This window comes from Daucus carota, chromosome 3 (assembly GCF_001625215.2).
Source record: "Daucus carota subsp. sativus chromosome 3, DH1 v3.0, whole genome shotgun sequence".
Taxonomy (NCBI): Eukaryota; Viridiplantae; Streptophyta; class Magnoliopsida; order Apiales; family Apiaceae; genus Daucus; species Daucus carota.
Genome location: NC_030383.2, coordinates 11,625,767 through 11,646,093, shown reverse-complemented (window position 1 = coordinate 11,646,093; position 20,327 = coordinate 11,625,767). Strand labels below are relative to the sequence as shown.

Below are 20,327 nucleotides of genomic sequence, written 5' to 3'. Positions count from 1 at the left end.
GGATGATATACGGCCTGGGAATAAGACAGAATGGTCAGGCGTGATTCCTGAATACAAGAAACTGAATAAGACACAATTGTTTATTTCTCAAAAAAAAAAAAAAAAGACACAATTGTTCAAATATTTTTGTGTATTTAAACTACCTAATACATTTAGTTATATTAATCAAATATCGAAGATAATTTAAGTTGAAGCATGTTGATAGAAAATAATTTTATGAATTTATATTTAATACATAAAAATTGGGTGATTAAATATAATTTTCATCTTTATGCACATTAATTAGCTTAATAATAATTAAATAATTTAATTTCAATACAAATCTTGGCTAACAAGTACTTTGTTAGAAATAAGCAAATAAAAAGAAGATAGCAGTAATTAATGAAATAAATCTGTTAAAACCTGATACAAATAATAAGTATTATTGAGAATGAAAAAAAATAGACTTTGAATAGTGATGTCGGTAGTATCAGAATTTCTTTTTTAAGAAAAAACTAATTTTGTGTTTGGTTGGAGTGAATGATTTCGGAAGTAATGAAATGAAAAATGAACTATTTTATGGATAATAAGAAATTTCCGAATGGAATGGAATGAAAAATTAACTATTTTATGGACAATTTTTAAGAAATTTCATTTCTTCCTCCATTCCATTCTTTACGTACTTCAATTTAAGATGGACTGCTCCATTCTCTTCCATTCCCAATTTCTTCATAACAATTTCGCATTTCCTCAAAAAAAAAATTCAAAACTTTCTTCCTATATTTATTAGTTTGAAGTATTTTTACTTATTTCATTTCATTCCCCCAAACCAAACACAACATTATAATGGTCTATATAGAAAAAATGTGTGTCTTTAATAGTGAATATATTTGAATATTAAGAAATTACATTTCTATAAATACATGCATGTTTTAAACTTTACTGATTATATATGTCATGGACATTTTGTTATTATACTTTTATAAAAAAAAATTGAAATCGTTTTTAATGGAGTTGTCATACATGCATGATCATATTTTGGGGTTAACATGAGAAGCCATTTTAAATCGAATTGACTCGACTAGACCTCGGATCTGTTCCTAAAATTTAAAATTCCAATTCTACAAAATTTATTTAGTTATAATATATTAAAAAATTATACAATAATAACCGAAAGAGTTTAGATTATAAATACTCCCTCCATCTTATATTATGTGTCCTGTTTTGACTATTAGATGGTCAATTTGACCAAACTTTGACCATTAATTAAAGGAAATTTATTAATTATTTTAAAAATTTGAAAAATGAATTTTGAAAGGGATTAGATATAATTTCTAATAAAGTAAGTTTTTTAATTTCTTAAAGTCGTACAATATGTGTAATTTGCGGTCAAAGTCTAATCATTTTGACTCTTGAATAGTCAAAACAAGACACATAACATGAGATGGAGGGAGTAATGTATAAATATATCGAAAATATGTGTAGTATATTCACGTGTACATATATTTTTTATGAACAAAAGTTTTGATTAGGTATTCTGGGTCATATATGACCGATTTTGGGATATAAATTTATTAAACCTGAATTTCATATTGAAAACATAAAATCAAGCTTATTACATGCTTTTTGAGGTCGGAATTTTGTCGCTCAGCTTGTCTGTTACAAACAATAGTTAAGCAGAAACATTTGAAATCCATTAAATACGTTTTCCTCAGTCCCTTAGACAGTTAGACTGAAGACATATTGTTAACAAGACGGAGAACTATCCAATGCACCAAAACAACTGAGAAAAAAGAAATTAAAACACAAGAGAATTATTTCTACCAGCAACTCCAACTGCATGACTTCTACTTCTCAACATAACTTCAGGTAATTTCCTCACACTCTCTTGTTCTTTTTCAACTCCCTCTTCTTCTTCGTCGAACTCACAAGCCTTGCCTTCATCGATTCTCCCCAACCCTACACTCTGACTCCTCGGCACCCCCTTGCCCACTTTACCAACACTGATCTGCTCAACGAAACGATCATTATAAAGCTTTTGCTTACTCATCTTCTGCTCCTCAATGAGCTGCTTCAAGTACCCCTCCACATCCAGCCCCGCACTATTCTTGTTATGCGCCGTCGAATTTGCGCGAATAAGTTCGCGCAAATCATCATTCTCCTCGTAGGTAGTGGATCTGCTAGTCGTCCCACTCGTGCTGAAACTCTTAGGCAAGTACCCCGAGACCACTTGTTGTCCCGGTACAGACGCCTTTGTGCTGCTGCTGCTATAACGCGGTTTTTGCGCGACATCCATCATGCTTCGAACGTACATGTCTTTACCTTTCTTCAAAACCCTAGCTGGCAATGTTATGATCTTCATCAACTTGCTTTGGTTGCTCTTGGTTCTCATCTTGTGAGCTAGGGTGTTTAGGTTTGGTGATTGCAGTATATAATAAGAAGTAGTGAGAATTGAGATGTGGAGTATGGCACCGTCCAGAGACCATATAGAGCTGATGAGATGATAAAATAAACGCATTTTTTAAAGGCTGAATAATTGAGCATGGTGATTACTTTTTGGTATCGGTGTCCGGAGCTAGGGTCAGATGCACAAGTGGACCGACGTTTGAGTAAAATTATGACTAGAAAACAGTTTGAATAAGATAAGTTGTGTCTGTTGCGTCGTAATTTAAGGAGCGGCATGTCAATATGTAAAATAAAAAACAACGCCATGCATGTAAAAATAAAGGTTGGGGAGCATGGAGATAGCTGCGCATATATGGTATTATATATCTCTTGAGAGTTAGTTTGTTTTGGTGTGTTTTGATGTTCTCGATGATCAAGATCATAGATCGGTTTGAAAATTTTCATGGGTTTGATTCAGATTTGAAGATTATTATGGGATTATAGGTCGATTGTTCTAAATAGTCGGATGAAAACCATATGGAAACAAGTATATATGTTCAAATCATCTTTAAATCGTTTAATTGCCTCTCCAAGAAGGAAAGATTCAACAATGATATTCTTCCGTGTCTGTCTAATTTCAATTGTATTTGTAGTCTGTAGATGTCGTATGACTTTTAATTAATGAATTGATTCTTTTTTATATAAAAAATGTATAGTGAAAATTGACCCGCATGAGATATATCATGAAGTTTATTGTTAACACAAATTAAAAAGAGTTCCCCTGACTAAAAAAATAGAACTCGTAAAGGATTCGAATGGGTTACCTTGACACAAGTCGTGCAATACACCTGAGCGAGCGAGGCAGTGAAAACAATACAGTAGTATCTATACTATAATATAATAAGCCAACATAGGTTTAATTTGTAGTCGGTACACAATTTTGGTTTGATCATCTTCTTTATAACTACAAGTCGATCACATGTATAATAAGCCAACATAGGTTTAATTTGTAGTCGTACACAATTTTGGTTTGGTCATCTTCTTTATAACTACAAGTCGATCACATGTATAATAAGCCAACATAGGTTTAATTTGTAGTCGTACACAATTTTGGTTTGGTCATCTTCTTTATAACTACAAGTCGATCACATGTAGACTTCTCTTGCTCTTACAATATTAAAGAGTTTTATACTGTTCAAATTACAAACACTTGTGATGTAATACAAGATAAAAAAAACTCCTCCATTATTCGTTTAAATATAATTTATATATTATTTATATACTATATTGTAATAAACTGATATTGGTATAATTTGTAATGTAATCAGTTGGTAAATATAATCTGGTTAAAATCTAATTCATTAATACTAAAATATTAATAAAATGATGTTAAAATTTAAATTATAATTAATAAATTACGAATTCTATACTCGCCCGTGCTTCGCACGGGTTAAAGGCTAGTATTCTCTAATAATTGGCCGTCACCGTAAGCGAGACTTATATATAAAGAAAAATTTCAAATCACCGTCGAAGGGTAAAGGGCTTAAAATTTTAAAACTCCTAGATATAATCTTACAAAATAAAAAAATTAATAGTTAACTTTTATACATAGAAAAACGAAAACTAATTATAAAAGTGTATTTTATATATATCTTAAAAGTACGTGAAAATGAGTAAAAAAAATCATTAAAAAAAAAAGAGTATCTTTGATATTACGCTAGAACGTGTTCGTAGAAAACTAAAACATAACTTCTCGTTCAGTACTGGCCAACTGAGAGGCGAGAGCATATGCTACAGCCCACAAATTGTCTTGTTTGCAAAGGTAATGTTAAGTAATTTCGAGATTAGGGTATATCTACACTAGTCTAGTAGTATATGATCATAAACTCACAAGAACTCCGTCTACATTCTTTTTACATTATTTATGCATGCAATGATTGACCAATGACCACCATTGTCCTCAGCTCAACCAAGCAACACAAGCAGGGAATTAAATTCTATTTCAAAAAAAAAAAAGAAAAAAAAGCAGGGGATTGATTGATTTACAGAAGGTCTGGCTGGGGGCCTGGGGCAACAAAATACAGTAACACACACAACCACTGAACAAGTCAGTGTCATCTTCTGTTTCACTTCCAGCTTTCCTGCATCCTGCTGCTTGGCAAATCTTACACGAAACTCTACTAGTACTAGATTTCTTCTTCTTTTTCCCTTTTTTTTAAAAGAAGGGAGAAGCCGCGCGTTGCGGCGGCCTATAAAAATTATATTAGTGATTCAATATTAATATATGTAGAATACAATAATTTTGTGACTGTCTATAAAAAGTATATTAATAATTCAAAATTAATATTTGTAGGATAAAATAAATTTTATATTATAAAAATTTTGATGTAATACCAATACAAATATATAAAATTGCAAAATTGGACTGTAATTCATGGTGAAAAAATGAAAATAAATTTCTACACGTAATCAACAATTTAAAGCACAGCGAATCTTAATTTTATTTGTGTTTTTTTGTACAGTAATCATGTTCTTACATTGTCACCTTCCTCCAATTTTTTTGGATTGATTGTGCACAAAAACATCTACCTTAAATCCGTGAGATAGCGGTCTATAACCACCCTTACTTGTAACAATCTTTATTTTTTAATATTATATAAACAGCCTTCACTTAAAAGTCGCTTGAACGGAGCAAACAGATAATGAATGAATAATATTTTCCTGTGTAAATCATATAAAAATAAACAACAAACATGTCCGATTAACAAAACAAATATTATAAAATAATAACCAACAAACATACATCACCAATAGTTAATTTATTAATATCATCCATCAATATCATGTCAATGCTATATTCGAGTCCCACATAGCGGTCTATAACTACCTTTGCTTGCAACAACCTTTATTTTTTTAATAATGTTTAAACAGCCTTCACTTAAAAGGTGCTTGAACCGAGCAAACATATATTGTCGAAGTGTTGCATAAATAATATTTTTCTACAAATATTATAAAAGACTAACCAACAAACATATATCATTACAGAAGAACAGCACCACCGAGTTAGAGATCGAGCAAGAGAGCTATTACCAGAGAGAGGTAGGATTGTGGTATTGAGAGAGAGGAGTTTATGTTTAGATGATCCATAACCCTACAACCTATAAGGATACTTACAGGTGCAGAGAGACTTGTGTGCTATTCTTTTCCATAATTAAATAATCTGAAACAAAATCAGAATCTGAAACTTACTTCTAATATATCCGAAACTAAAAAAGGTACTTCTAATTTTTGATATTTTTCATCCAAAAATTTCAGAAAATTAGAAAAATAGAACGGAGCGATGTGAGAGGCGCCACCTACACGCCCCCCGCTTCCCCTTTATATAAGTATAGGGTTGTGGTATTGAGAGAGATGAGGTTGTGTTTAGATGATACAAAATCCTAAAACCTATAGGAGTATTTATAGGTGCAGAGAAACTTATGTGCTACTCTTTCTCATAATTAAATAATCTGAAACAAAATCAGATTAAACCTTTAAAGCTACTATATTCCATAAATAATCTGAAACAAAATCATATTCTGATACTTGCTTCTAATATATCCGAAACTAAAAAAGATAATTCTAATTTTTGATATTTTTCATCCAAAAATTTCAGAAAATTAGAATAATAGAACGGAGCGATGTTAGAGGCGCCACCTACACGCCCCTCGCTTCTCCTTTATATATTGATATTGATATTGATGTTACGATACCGGTCCGTTGCTCAGTTTAATAGAAGCCCTTCTGTGGTTTAAAAGAAGTATTTTCTTTTAAATAATTTACAGATAAGAAATAAAATTATTTTTGATTTATGTTATGATATTATTGTCTATATTGATTTGATATATTTTAAACGTAACATGTTATTACTATTTCAAGTTATTTTAAAAATAATATATTATTTTATTATGATAATTGATTACGTGACATTTGTTCCATATATGTAGCGATATGATTAGCTAAAATCAATATACTTATATAAAGGAGAAGCGAGGGGCGTGTAGGTGGCGCCTCTCACATTGCTCCGTTCTATTTTTCTAATTTTTTGGAATTTTTGGATGAAAAATATCAAAAATTAGAACCACCTTTTTTAGTTTCGGATATATTAGAAGCAAGTTTCAGAATCTGATTTTGTTTCAGATTATTTATGGAATATAGTAACTTAAAAGTTTTTAATCTGATTTTGTTTCCATATAAGGGAGAATCATCAATCAATCAATATATCAATATAAAGGAGAAGCGAGGGGCGTGTAGGTGGCGCCTCTCACATCACTCCGTTCTATTTTTCTAATTTTCTGGAATTTTTGGATGAAAAATATCAAAAATTAGAACTACCTTTTTTAGTTTCGGGTATATTAGAAACAAGTTTCAGAATCTGATTTTGTTTCAGATTATTTATGGAATATAGTAGCTTGAAAGTTTTAATCTGATTTTGTTTCAGATTATTCAATTATGGGAAAGACAGATTATTTATGGAATATAGTAGCTTGAAAATTTTAATCAATACCCGTATAGATCATAGGGTATTGGATCATCTAAACACACCCTCTTCTCTCAATACCACAAACCACCTGATAGTTCTCTTACTCGATTTTTAAAGGAGAAGCGAGAGGCATGTAGGTGGCGCCTCTCACATCGCTTCGTTCTATTTTTCTAATTTTTTGAAATTTTTGGATGAAAAATATCAAAACTTAGAAATACCTTTCTCTTGCTCGATTTCTAACTCGGAGGTGTCGTTCTTCTGCAACGATAAGTGAAGGCTGTTTATACAGTAAAAGTTGCTGCAAGCAAATGTCGTTATAAACTGTCATATTGGAGTCGACAAATTCAAACATTGGAAAAGAATATAGTCTTGACATGATATTAATGGTTGATGTCAATAAATTATCTATTAGTGATGTATGTTTGTTAGTTATTCTTTTATAATATTTGTTTTGTTTATCGGACATGTTTGTTGTTGTTAATTTTTATATTTTTTATTTTGTATATATGAAAAAATTATTCATGCATTATCTGTTTGCTCCGTTCAAGCAACTTTTAAGAGGATAGTTATATTTAAGTTAATTGTTTTTGTGCACAATCAATCCAAAAAATTTGGAGGAAGGTGACAATGTAAGAACATTATTACTTAAAAAAAACAAATAAAATTAAGATTCGTCTTGCTTTAAATTGTTAATTACGTGTATAAATTTATTTTCATTTTTTCACCATGAATTATAGTCCAATTTTGCAATTTTATATATTAGTATTGGTATTACATCAAGATTTTTATAATATAAATTTATTTTATACTACAAATATTAACTTTGAAACATTAATATAGTTCTTATAGATAGCCATAAAATTATTTTATTCTACAAATATTAATATTGAATCATTAATATAATTTTTATAGGCCGCTGCAACGCGCGACTTCTCAACTAGTTATGAACAAATAAGAAAATATTATTGGATTCTGATATTTTCATAAAATTATCTATTTTGATGTACCAACCTTATTTTTTAACTAAAGAATTTTCATGGAGTTGCTCGTGCAGTTGCGGATTCTCAATTTTTTGGGCACAGTTGGAATCGAAACCATTGAAACGTGGGCTAAGAATGAATAGGTGCAGTGTTTGGTAGTCAAACTAAAAAGACTTAAATTCAGGGCCCATATATATATCCCATCCATAGCTTTATAAAAAGGACTGCTACTGCTATCCCCACTCAAACCCAACATGCGTAGCAATTTCTCCTCCAAGTAATCTTTCTTTGTAGGGACGTTACTTCTCATATTTCCATTTGAATTTTACACACGCACATACAAAAAAAGATAACAAAGAACCTCTATCCTCACGTTATCCAAATCTCTTAAGAGAATAAACAAGCTAGAGAGGCAGAGTAAAGATGAGACTAATAAACAAGGCTGGCCTGGCTAGAACAGTAATTTTAATGGCTGTGATTATGTACACGGCTGAAGCGGCTATGATGAGCAACATGCACCCTCTGATCTTGGTGCCTGGGAATGGCGGGAACCAGCTAGAGGCGCGGTTCACGTCTGAGTACAAAGCCACCAGCCTGTTCTGCACGCGGTGGAACCCGCTGGTGAAGAAGCAAGGAGGGTGGTTCAGGCTGTGGTTTGAGTTGAATGTGCTCTTGGCTCCCTTTACTCAGTGCTTTGCTGAGAGGATGACACTTTATTATGATCCTGAGGTTGATGATTACTGTAATGCCCCTGGTATTGAAACTAGAGTTCCTGATTTTGGCTCCACTGATTCACTCCTCTACCTTGATCCTAATCTCAAGTAAGTCCCTTATTGAGACTGTATCACAGTCTCCACACCATGCACTTATGTCACAGCACCATGCTTTGCACAGTAATACGTCACAGCTGGTCGATATATCAGATGCTCATCTGTTAGAGTTAGTTAGACGTTATATAGATACATATAGTATCAGGTGATGTATGTATAAGAGTTTGTTAGCTAGCATTTGTATATAAAAACACTACTCTGCACAGACATTGTAATCAAGTTTGTATAGTGAAGTTTATACAGTTTTCTTTCTCTCCAAGATACAGAAGCTCTCTCTCTACATCTCATAGATAATTTCGTACAAATTAACATGGTATCAGAGCAGTACGATCTCGGGTGAATTGTTTCCATGGCGACTCTGTTCATCTCTCTCGCGATTGTAATCTCTCTGCTGCATTTGTGATTTCTGCATCTCTGTGTTTTCTTCAATCAGGTGTTTTCTGCTTCTTTTTTCTTCGATCTTCGTATCTCTAGTCTCTATTGTTCATCTCTCTGCGTGTACATACACATTTCTTGCATTTCTTATGGCGAATACAGTACCTATTGTAGATCCTTCAAGTGTTTTTTACATTCATCCTAGTGAAGCAACAACAAATCAGTTAGTTTCTGTGAAATTTAATGGATCTGGCTTTGCAAATTGGAAACGCTCAATGTTACTGAGTCTATCTACTAGAAATAAACTCGGTTTTGTTAATGGCACTATCTTGAAACCTGATGTTAATGATCCTGATTATGTTCTCTGGGAACGCTGTAATTCTCTGGTTACAACCTGGATTTTGTTCAATCTTGATGAGACTATTGCTAGTAGTGTCTTGTACTTCAAGACTGCTAAAGATATCTGGAAAGATCTTGAAGCTCGATTTGGACTTGTGTCAATTACACAAGTTTATTCTCTTCAGCAACAATTAGCTGATATTTCTCAGGGTAAACAAACTGTTTCTGAATTTTACACTGCTATTAAAGCAATTTGGGATCGTCTGGATGATGTTGATCCAATTCCTCAAAATACTGCTTGCAATTGTGATTTGAGTCAAAAGGTTGAACAAAGGCTTCAAAAACACAGGCTGGTTGAATTTCTGATGAAACTGAATGATCAGTTTTCTATTGTTAGGGGACACATTCTCCTAATGAATCCAACACCTACTGTTCAACAGGCATATAATATGATTTCACAGGAGGAGAACCATAAGGAAATGACTGTTGCTCAAACAAACAGTTTGGCCTTAATAGCTGACAAGAAGCCTAATAATCACAGGAACAATTCTTCTGGTAATTACCAGACTGATTCACAGAAGTTTGGTTCATCTAATACTGGCAATTCAGGTCAAAACACCAGGAAATCTAAAGGATCCAACTATTACTGCACCAACTGCAAAATACCAGGTCACAGCATTGATAGGTGCTTCAAGATTCATGGTTATCCTGCAGGTTTTCAACCAAAAGAAAGGAAAGTTGCTGCAGTTTCTACAACTGAGGACATTGCTGCAATTTCAACTTCTCTTTCTACTGATCAGTACAACACTCTCCTTCATATGATCTCAAACCACAAAGTTGATCAATCTGATAATTCTCAAGCACATTTGGCAGGTAAAACTTGCTTACTATCATTTCTTGACTGTAACTGGCTGTTAGATAGTGGAGCAACTGACCACATTACACCATCATTGGATAATTTTATCCATTACACTGCTGTTACTGGATCAGATAATTGCATAACCATACCAGATGGCAGTCAAATAAAAGCAGCACATATAGGCACTGTTGATCTGGGTAACAATATCATTTTACAAAATGTTCTACATGTGCCTGAATTTCATTTTAGACTTATATCAGTTCATAAACTCTGTAGAGATATGAACTGCCAGATTTTTTTCAACAACAATTCTTGCTTCTTACAGGACCTTTCTCAGAAAAGGCAGCCAATTCTTCTTGGTAACCTGAGAAATGGTCTCTACACTGTGGAGTCCAAATCCTCATCAGCAAAGCTTTGTTTTAGTGCATCTCACACTCCTGCTACAGCACAACTTTGGCATCTCAGACTTGGCCACATGCCATTTTCTCAACTGAAGTATTTGAAGAATTCTATTGCTTGTGATCTGAACAATGTATCTGATTCTATCTGTCAAGTATGTCCCTTAGCTAGACAGACTAGATTTCCTTTTCCTCATAGCTCTATTAAGACTACTGCTGCATTACAATTGTTACATGTTGATCTTTGGGGACCTTATAAGGTCAAAACACAGTTTGGATGTAATCAATTTGTTACTATAGTAGATGATTTTACTCGTTTTACATGGGTTCATCTTATTAAGTACAAATCAGATGCATCTACTGTGATTGAAGATTTTATTGTATATGCTGAAAAACAGTTTAAGTCAACTGTTTTATGTGTGAGATCTGACAATGCTCCTGAACTGTGTCAAGGGAGATTAAAAATTTTCTTTCAGAATAAGGGCATTACTCACCAGACAAGTTGTGCCTACACCCCTCAACAGAATGGGGTTGTAGAGCGGAAACATAGGCATCTCTTAGAAACATCAAGAGCCTTATTGTTTCAGTCAAGAGTACCTGATAAATACTGGGGAGAGTGCATTATGTGTGCTACATATCTCATTAATCGAATGCCTCTTTCAAGCATTCAAAATGCAACTCCATACAGGCTGTTATATGATGAAGAACCTGATTACAACTTGCTCAAGCCTTTTGGATGTTTATGTTATACTTCTACTTCACAAGTTGACAGATCAAAACTTGATCCCAGAGCTTCACCTTGTGTGTTCCTTGGGTATACACCTACTCAGAAGGGATTTAAGGTACTTGATATTTCCTCTCAGAAAATCTCAGTATCCAGAGATATTGTGTTCCATGAATTACATTTCCCATTTCATAATATTGCCAAAGACACCAATTTCTATTCTTCCAATCCAATTTATCTTCCTACTGTCACAGAACCTACATCTGAGTTTTATTCTGAGTTATTTACCAATACTCAAACTGGAGATGCATCACAGAATTCAAATAATCACAATACTGCAGAGTTCAGTACTGATACTGCGAATTTCAGTACTGATTCCTCTCCAGAATCCTCTAATACTAGCACTTCTGCAAATTCTTCTAATCCTTCCATTCCTGTTAGAACTTCAAGCAGACTTAAGACACAACCTCAGTATCTTAAGGACTATCACTGTCATACTGCATTCACTCATCACACTGCTTTTCTTTCAAAATTAGATCACATTTCTGAACCTAAAAATTACAAAGAAGCTGCTGCACATCCCTTATGGCAAGAAGCCATGAACAAAGAAATTGAAGCTTTACACAAAAACAAGACTTGGGATCTTGTTCCACTACCTAAAGGAAAGAAAGCCATTGGCCACAGATGGGTTTTCAAAGTAAAATTACGAGCAGATGGTTCCCTTGAGCGTTGTAAAGCACGGTTAGTAGCCAAGGGCTACAACCAACAATATGGTGTTGATTACGAAGAGACTTTTTCTCCTGTTGTAAAAATGAACACCATACGATGTTTACTGGCACTTGCAGCAAGCAGAAAATGGTCTATTTTTCAACTTGATGTTAATAACGCCTTTCTGCATGGCAATCTTTCTGAGGAAGTTTACATGACAGTTCCAGAAGGCATTCCAAATCCACAAAATCTTGTCTGTCGACTCAGAAAGTCCATTTACGGACTTAAGCAAGCATCAAGAGAGTGGTTCGATAAACTTCTGCATGAGTTAATTGCTCAGGGCTTCAAACAATCCAAAAATGACTACAGTCTGTTTGTTAAGAAGACAGATCATGACATTACCATTATGGCTGTTTATGTCGATGACATAATCATCACAGGTACTGATCACACTTGTATTCAGCAAATTAAGTCTCATTTGCATGAAACATTCAGCATAAAAGACTTAGGCATTCTGCATTACTTTCTTGGACTAGAAGTCGATTATGTTAAGGATGGTATTGCTCTTACACAAACCAAGTTTGCTAAAGATTTGATACAAGATTTACCCTTCGACATTTCTAAGAATGCTGTCACTCCTTTACCACAGCATCTTAAACTTGATACTACAGATGGTCCATTATTGTCTGATCCAGAACTATACAGATCACTCGTTGGTAAATTGAATTACCTTACTCATACCAGACCAGACCTGAACTATTCTGTTCAAGTTTTAAGTCAGTTCATGCATTCCCCTCGTACACCACACTTTGATGCATTAGCACATACATTACGTTATGTTGCTCATTCATCACATCAAGGAATTTTACTCAGAGCATCTGATTCTTTAACACTGCAAGCTTATTCTGATAGTGATTGGGCATCATGTCCCAACACTAGACGCTCCATTACTGGTTATGTTCTACTGTTTGGTTCCTCTCCAGTAGCTTGGAAATCTAAGAAACAGTGCACTGTCTCACGTTCTTCTTCTGAAAGTGAGTACAGAGCCATGGCATCAGCTGCTGCAGATGTTACTTGGACTGTGAGACTGCTCGAAGAATTAGGAGTCACAGATTTGAAACCTGTCACCTTACATTGTGACAACCAATCTGCTATAGCCATTGCCAAGAATCCCGTCTTTCACGAGCGGACAAAACATATAGAGATCGATTGTCACTTTACACGTGATAAAGTTTTAGAAGGATTACTGCAGTTAACCTATCTTCCTACTACTCATCAACTTGCTGATGTGTTTACAAAGATTCTCCCTTCCCATCAGTTTGACACTCTTCTATCCAAGTTGGGAGTATTTTCATCACCTACTTCCAACTTGAGGGGGGATATTGAGACTGTATCACAGTCTCCACACCATGCACTTATGTCACAGCACCATGCTTTGCACAGTAATACGTCACAGCTGGTCGATATATCAGATGCTCATCTGTTAGAGTTAGTTAGACGTTATATAGATACATATAGTATCAGGTGATGTATGTATAAGAGTTTGTTAGCTAGCATTTGTATATAAAAACACTACTCTGCACAGACATTGTAATCAAGTTTGTATAGTGAAGTTTATACAGTTTTCTTTCTCTCCAAGATACAGAAGCTCTCTCTCTACATCTCATAGATAATTTCGTACAAATTAACATCCCTCTCTGTCACTTATCAGAAAATATATGTAATTGCTCTTGTTTGAATTTCGTAATGGCTGATGCTCGTTTTGCATAAACTTATTAGCTTGATGATGTTGTACATATTAAGTGACCAATTCTCCCAAAACCATGTTAGGATAATTGCTTAGCAGAATCATATTGTATTCTAACATTCCACCCACTCGAACCCATTTTTGGATCGAAAGTGGATCACGGGGTCGTTTAATTCTGATATCATGTTAAGTGACGAATTTTCCTATAACCTCCTGATGTTAGTTAAAACTAGCTTATAGCCCGTGCAAAGCACGGGAGCTTTTTAATTATTTATAAACTTTTTAAATATATTGTAAATGGTGTGAAAGAATTTAATTTATAAATAATAAATTAAAATTTTCAAATAAATAAAATTTGAAATTATGATTTGTTTGTAAGTCAGAACTATTGTAAAAATATATAGGTTCTACTTTTCAGACTTGTTTCTGTAAAAAAAAAAACTGATCACACATGTTGGATCATCCGACAGTTGCGATGCACTATAAAATATACCGTCACAGCCATTAATGGCTTCAAATAAACTATTGTAATCAAGCCATTCTTTTTCTCTTATGTATCATGCTAAAGTATTAAATTTTTTGTATCAAATTTTAATATATATTGAGTAGAATATGTGATGCCAACTTCCATTAGATTATATTTATAAATGTATTTTATATTAGAATTATTATAATATGATTTAAATTTGGCTTACTAATTTTAAAATATATTAGATAAAAATAATTTTGTGATGGGGCGATTTATATGATTCTGCAATTAAAACTGGTTGGAAATATTTATTTTGGATTAAAATATCCGACTTATTAATTTTAAAATATATTAGATAAAAATAATTTTGTGACGGTGCGATTTATATGATTCTACAATTAAAGCCGGTAGGAAATATTTATTTTGGATTAAAAAAATCATAAACATGTGAAAGACAGAATTTGTTTTGGATTCAGAAAAAGAATTATAAATATGCAAGTAGATATCAGTTGCCTTATAGAATTAGAAGTTAATTTTGTTCTAATCTAACTGTGCTTATTTGTTCAATATACGATCCAACGGATGATAAGCTTTTGTACCATGTGACCATGCGACCAAATTATATCCCATACGCTTATTATATATAAGTATACAATATGCTTAAATTTAATAAGGAAACCAAATTCTAAGCTTGACATGTGTGTGCAAACTTGACTTCATTTTATTTGTTGTTACAGGCACATATCAGCATACATGGCACCCTTGGTGGAATCCCTAGAGGAACTTGGATATGCAGACGGCCTTAACCTTTTCGGAGCTCCTTACGATTTTCGTTATGGTTTAGCAGCCCAAGGACACCCTTCTAAAGTTGGATCTGAATTCCTCAATGACTTAAAGAATTTGATTGAAAAAGCAAGCAATGCCAATGATGGAAAGCCGGTGATTCTTGTCACCCATAGCTTAGGCGGCTTGTATGTGCTTCAACTCCTCAATCGAAACTCACTTTCTTGGCGCCAAAAATATATCAAACACTTTGTAGCACTTGCTGCCCCATGGGGCGGCACAGTCCAAGAAATGCTCACATTTGCATCAGGCAACTCACTAGGGGTTCCACTAGTTGACCCCTTGCTAGTAAGAGCAGAACAAAGAAGTTCAGAGAGCAATTTATGGCTAATGCCATCACCTCAACTTTATGGTCGTAAACCACTCGTGATCACACCAAACGCCACATATTCAGCATACGACATTGCTCAATTTCTTGTTGACATTGGATTCTCCGAAGGTGTTCATCCTTACAACACACGAATTTTACCTCTAGTCAATAATTTGGTGGCGCCTGAAGTAGACATGACATGTATATTTGGGAGCGGAGTAAAAACAGCAGAGACATTGTTTTACGGAGAAAATGGATATGACAAACAACCAGAGATTCTGTATGGAGATGGTGATGGTACAGTTAATATGTTAAGTTTGATGGCACTACAAAATGAATGGGCTGGTAAAAAGAATCAGTCAGTTGAAGTGATAAGAATACCTGATGCTTCTCATACATCTATACTGGAAGACTCTGTCGCACTCGATGAAATAGCTAAGGTGATTAAATCCATCAATTCTGTAACTAGTAGTTTAGCTTATTCATAATATCCTAATACTATGGGTGGGATATACATACATCTTGTGATTTGTTGGATGTCCAGCATCTCCCTAACTCGAAACGTGGTGTTGACTGTTACACTATAAAGGTTATAGTTACGGCATCTCCAATAAGTAGCTGCTTTTGGTTTAGTGGTAAGCGCTTGGATCCTAAAACGATCTACTGAACTGCAAACAGTTGTAAATTGTAGGGTTTTGTGTTCTTCCTCACATCATAATTATCAAGTGAACAAGGGCATCCCTTGTGCTATAAAGACAATATGCATCACGTTGGTTTAAACTAGCTTGGAGACAATAATGCCATATTCACTCTAGAGACGCACAATCTGATCTCTTCACAAGAGATAAAAAATTGAGACAAGAAACAAACGAGGTTAGCATATCAAAGTAAACAAGATAAACGGACGTTTGTCTAAATTATGGCGGTTTAATACAGAACGTGATGCATGTTTGTTAGTAAAATTAGTGAAGAGCTATATTTACCCTTGGATATTCAGTAGGAAATGACTGGCATCTTCTGCAGCCAGAGATGCCTATTTGTACCTTTGCTATACTATGATAATATACTACAACTGCATGCGACAATATTTGTAATGATGCGTACCCAAGTGAAGGCACATTCTGTCTTCTAGACGAATTTGTTCTTCAGTATATATATCGTACTTCTGTGAAATGAATTTCTTCAGTTATCTTTGACAAGACATGGAGCGAAAAAATGTATCCAGAACTCCCCAGTTGAAACCTCCTTTCACTCTTGGTGATGTTAAGAAAGCAATTCCCCCTCATTGCTTTGAGCGTCCTGTTCTTCGCTCTTTCTCATTCCTTCTCTTTGATGTCGTCATGTTATGCTCCCTTTTCTGCATTTTCGCAAAATTTATCATTACAGAGCAGTCTCGGTTTTATTTCCTTGTGTATATGGTCATGTACTCACAGCTTCAAGGCTGTGTGTTCTCTCGGTTTTGGATCATAGGCCATGAATGTGGTCATAATGCTTTTAGTGACTACAGATGGCTGAATGACACAGTCGGATTCATCGTCCACTCCTTCCTCCTGTTTCCTTACTTCTCATGGAAGTACAATCACCGTCGTCACCACTCCAGAACAGGACATCTGCACAAAGAAGAATTCAACGGCCCAATGCTCAAGTCTGAGGTTCCCTTAATTTTCAAGCACCTGATCACGAATCCTGCAACAAGATTCTTGGTTACTTTCATAGTTTTAGCTTTTGGTGTGCCTCTATACTTGCTTGTCAACTTTCGTGGTCGAGCTTATGATCGATTTGCCTCCCAATTTGATCCCTATAGTCCCATGTTTTCACGTAACCAACGCGCTCAAGTCTTTGTTTCTGATGCTGCATTTCTGACCATGGTCTATGCACTGTACAAACTTGTTTCATTGAAAGGCTTTGCATGGGTTGCTTGTGCTTACGGAGGACCATACCTAGTTCAGACTTCTAATGTCTTCCTAGTAGCTATACTTCAACACACGCACCCTTTCGTACCTTTCTACGATTCCAGTGAGTGGGATTGGCTAAGGGGATCTCTGGGTACCATTGACAGAGATTTTGGAATTCTCAATACTATGCATTATCAATCAACAAATACTCATGTAGCTCACCATCTGTTCCCAACAATCCCACATTACCATGCAAAGGAAGCCACTGAAGCCATTAAGCCTATTCTGGGGGAATACTATCGGTATGATGACACCCCAATCTATAAAGCACTGTGGACTACTTTTAAGGAATGTGTTTATGTTGAGGAAGATGAAGGTGACCAAAACAAAGGGATATATTGGTATAAATATAAGTTCTGATCTGGTTATAAGAAATCAAGCTATGCTGGTGTGATAGGTGATGATATTCTGATATTAGATTCAAAGTAAATAAGAACAGTCTTGGAAGACTTGGTATAAATAATTATTAAAAAAAAATTGTAATGGTGTTCTTGCACATTTTTATCTTGTTCTAATCTTGTTGTAATTGTATGTTAAATACAAAAAACACCTACATGAATGTGATTTTTTACATCTGGTGTTTTGCAAATGAAGTAGTTAAGCTATGTTTATGTATGGTGTGTAAAACAACAATCTGAGATTGGATCTGAGTAAAGCAGAACAATCTCAGAAAGATGAATTTGTCCTTCAGGATGAAACATCTTTTACATGTATCATCTTAGCATTGATGCATAATCATAATGCCAAGTTTGAGGCAAACGCAAACATATTGTGTGAATAAAATCCAACCACGCGTGTGTGTATTATATGAATCTATAACCAAAAAAAAAAAACTATTATTCATTTGATTTTACAACTATTACAACTTATAAATACAGGCCTAAAACCATTTATTTAATTCAGCTATTGAATAAGAGAGATTTGGTTGTTGTTTGACAAGCAGAGGATCTTGGTTGTTGCCTGCCCTGTTGACTCTGTCACTTGTTCTGCAGGTTTTTATACAATCAAAAAAATCGACATAATAACACGACGAATGCATTGTATGACATGATTCAATCATCAAACTTGAACAACGATCCGATGATTTCCTTCGTCGGTCTGGGAATAGAAAGCTGAGAAATCCGAACAATACTATCATCACTCACACTGCACGAATGTTTGCAAGACAAAGTAGACACACTACTCATTTTCTTCTTGAGTAATCTTCTGGTAGTAGCACCAGTTGTGCACTTTCTATATGCTATTAGAAAAGGATCATCATCCTCCTTGTAAGCATCCCTCTTCGAACCGCTTGTCCATATCGGAGACGGATAAGCACAGGGAGGCAGAGGAATATTCTGCAATTTAACCGGACTTGCCCTTCCGCTCTCTGATTGTAGATAAGGTGGCGGTGGCAACTTTGTCTTGCCACCGCACTTTTCTTTGTCATCGTAGTCCCCTCCATCCGTAACTACGTTACGGGTTCGAGGGGACGTGTCTTCCTTTCGGAATCCGGGCTTGTTTTCCCATGCAAAGGGGACTTGGACTTGTTGTCCTTTTGAGTGAACCTTGTTGGTGCTCATTGGAAAGTAGCTCTTTCTAAAACTTTACAAGTTCAAAATAGTTGGTTGTGGGGATTTTATATGGGAACATTCAGTTGGCCTATGACGTCTAATTACAGATTTGATGAAGAGAAAGCGTATAAATAATAAAATGTGGAAAAAAGAACGAGGGTATTAGGCTAAACAGGAAAAGTATGCAATATTAAGAGGTAGAATACAGATTGGGAAAGCTTGACGAAGGTGGAAATGTACAATCATTCGTGAATATAATATAATCATTGAGTTATACGGGTACCTACTTTTCATCCCAACTTTTCTACCTTGTACTTCATAATCGGCTCGCGTATTCTACTTTAGTTTTCTACCTTTCAAATATTATCTACAATATATAATTCAATGCTTAGTGGTGAGATTTGTCCTGGAAATTAATTATTAACATTTAATGGATTGAATTATAGTAGTTTAAGAGTTGTTTTTCATAAACTTATTTGATAAATAGTTTTTTGATTAGCCGTTTTTATCTTTGAGAAGACATATGTCAATCATCTAATTAAAAAAATTTATTTGAAGTAAATTTTTTGAAATTAGCCTTTTCAATTCAAACTCTTATTTATTTTTTTTTAATTTTTCGTAAATTTCCTACTTTCGAACAAGACCATAAAATACAATCTTCGTGCCGCTAAGCTTAATCTCCTAACGATAAACTACTTAATTTCAGTATTACAGAAATCGGGAATCGGACCTAATCGGTTGAGTTACCGATTCAAGGATTAATTGGAAATCGGGGATTAATCGGAAGGATTAATCAGAATATAATCGGATTTATTATAATATTAAAATATTATTTAATATTTAGTTATTATTATATTAGCTATTTGGTAACTAATATATTTACTACATTCATAAACTCTACAATTATTCATATTTAAAGTAATATAGTATTTTAATTTTAATAATTTATCATATATACTTCAATTAAGAAATATATATAAGGATTAATCGGATTTCAAAAATCGGATCGGTGGCCGACCTTGCAGGTGATTAATCGATTAAATCGGGGATTTTTAGAACACTGCTTAATTTTGAAAAATTGGGAATTTAACGAACCATGGTATAGTTTGAGTTTGGTTGACAAACGACATTCCAACGAACACAGCAGCCCAGTGATGAGGAGTAGATATGATAGTAAGAATAGAGGATGGTTAGAATGTCAAAAAATCAAACACGACGGTTGCAATCAAACGTTTGAGAAAATGAGGCATGTTTCATCGTTTTGTCACTTGTGGTCTGCTGTCGATGGCCATCATATCAAAAGTTGACTAGTACAGTAAGTCAATTTTTGATATGCATCATCAGCCGACAT

The 20,327-nt window shown here is 34.3% G+C and overlaps 3 protein-coding genes across 3 annotated transcripts; 2 read left to right on the top strand and 1 right to left on the bottom strand.

The window, feature by feature from the left end:
* Positions 1 to 1,777: 1,777 nt before the first annotated feature.
* Positions 1,778 to 2,371, bottom strand: LOC108212238 (uncharacterized). The gene has a single exon (XM_017383964.1). It carries the CDS (start codon positions 2,369 to 2,371, stop codon positions 1,778 to 1,780), a length of 594 nt encoding a protein of 197 aa, XP_017239453.1.
* Positions 2,372 to 8,123: 5,752 nt separating this feature from the next.
* LOC108211362 (lecithin-cholesterol acyltransferase-like 1) lies at positions 8,124 to 15,997 on the top strand. The gene is made up of 2 exons (XM_017382940.2): positions 8,124 to 8,687; positions 15,053 to 15,997. Exons 1-2 carry the CDS (start codon positions 8,290 to 8,292, stop codon positions 15,954 to 15,956), a joined length of 1,302 nt encoding a protein of 433 aa, XP_017238429.1. The 5' UTR covers positions 8,124 to 8,289; the 3' UTR covers positions 15,957 to 15,997.
* A 673-nt stretch (positions 15,998 to 16,670) lies between these two features.
* Positions 16,671 to 17,783, top strand: LOC108212237 (delta(12)-fatty-acid desaturase FAD2-like). Its single transcript, XM_017383963.1, has one exon. The coding sequence runs from the start codon at positions 16,671 to 16,673 to the stop codon at positions 17,781 to 17,783; it is 1,113 nt and encodes a 370-aa protein (XP_017239452.1).
* Positions 17,784 to 20,327: the final 2,544 nt, after the last annotated feature.

What these genes read in the sequence shown, in the direction of transcription:
- LOC108212237 (XM_017383963.1), top strand. Translation starts at nt 16,671, where the DNA reads ATGGAGCGAAAAAATGTATCCAGAACTCCCCAGTTGAAACCTCCTTTC.
- LOC108211362 (XM_017382940.2), top strand. Translation starts at nt 8,290, where the DNA reads ATGAGACTAATAAACAAGGCTGGCCTGGCTAGAACAGTAATTTTAATG. An exon ending in TACCTTGATCCTAATCTCAA is followed by an intron (nt 8,688 to 15,052) that starts GTAAGTCCCTTA and finishes TTGTTGTTACAG; the next exon opens with GCACATATCAGCATACATGG.
- LOC108212238 (XM_017383964.1), bottom strand. Translation starts at nt 2,371, where the DNA reads ATGAGAACCAAGAGCAACCAAAGCAAGTTGATGAAGATCATAACATTG.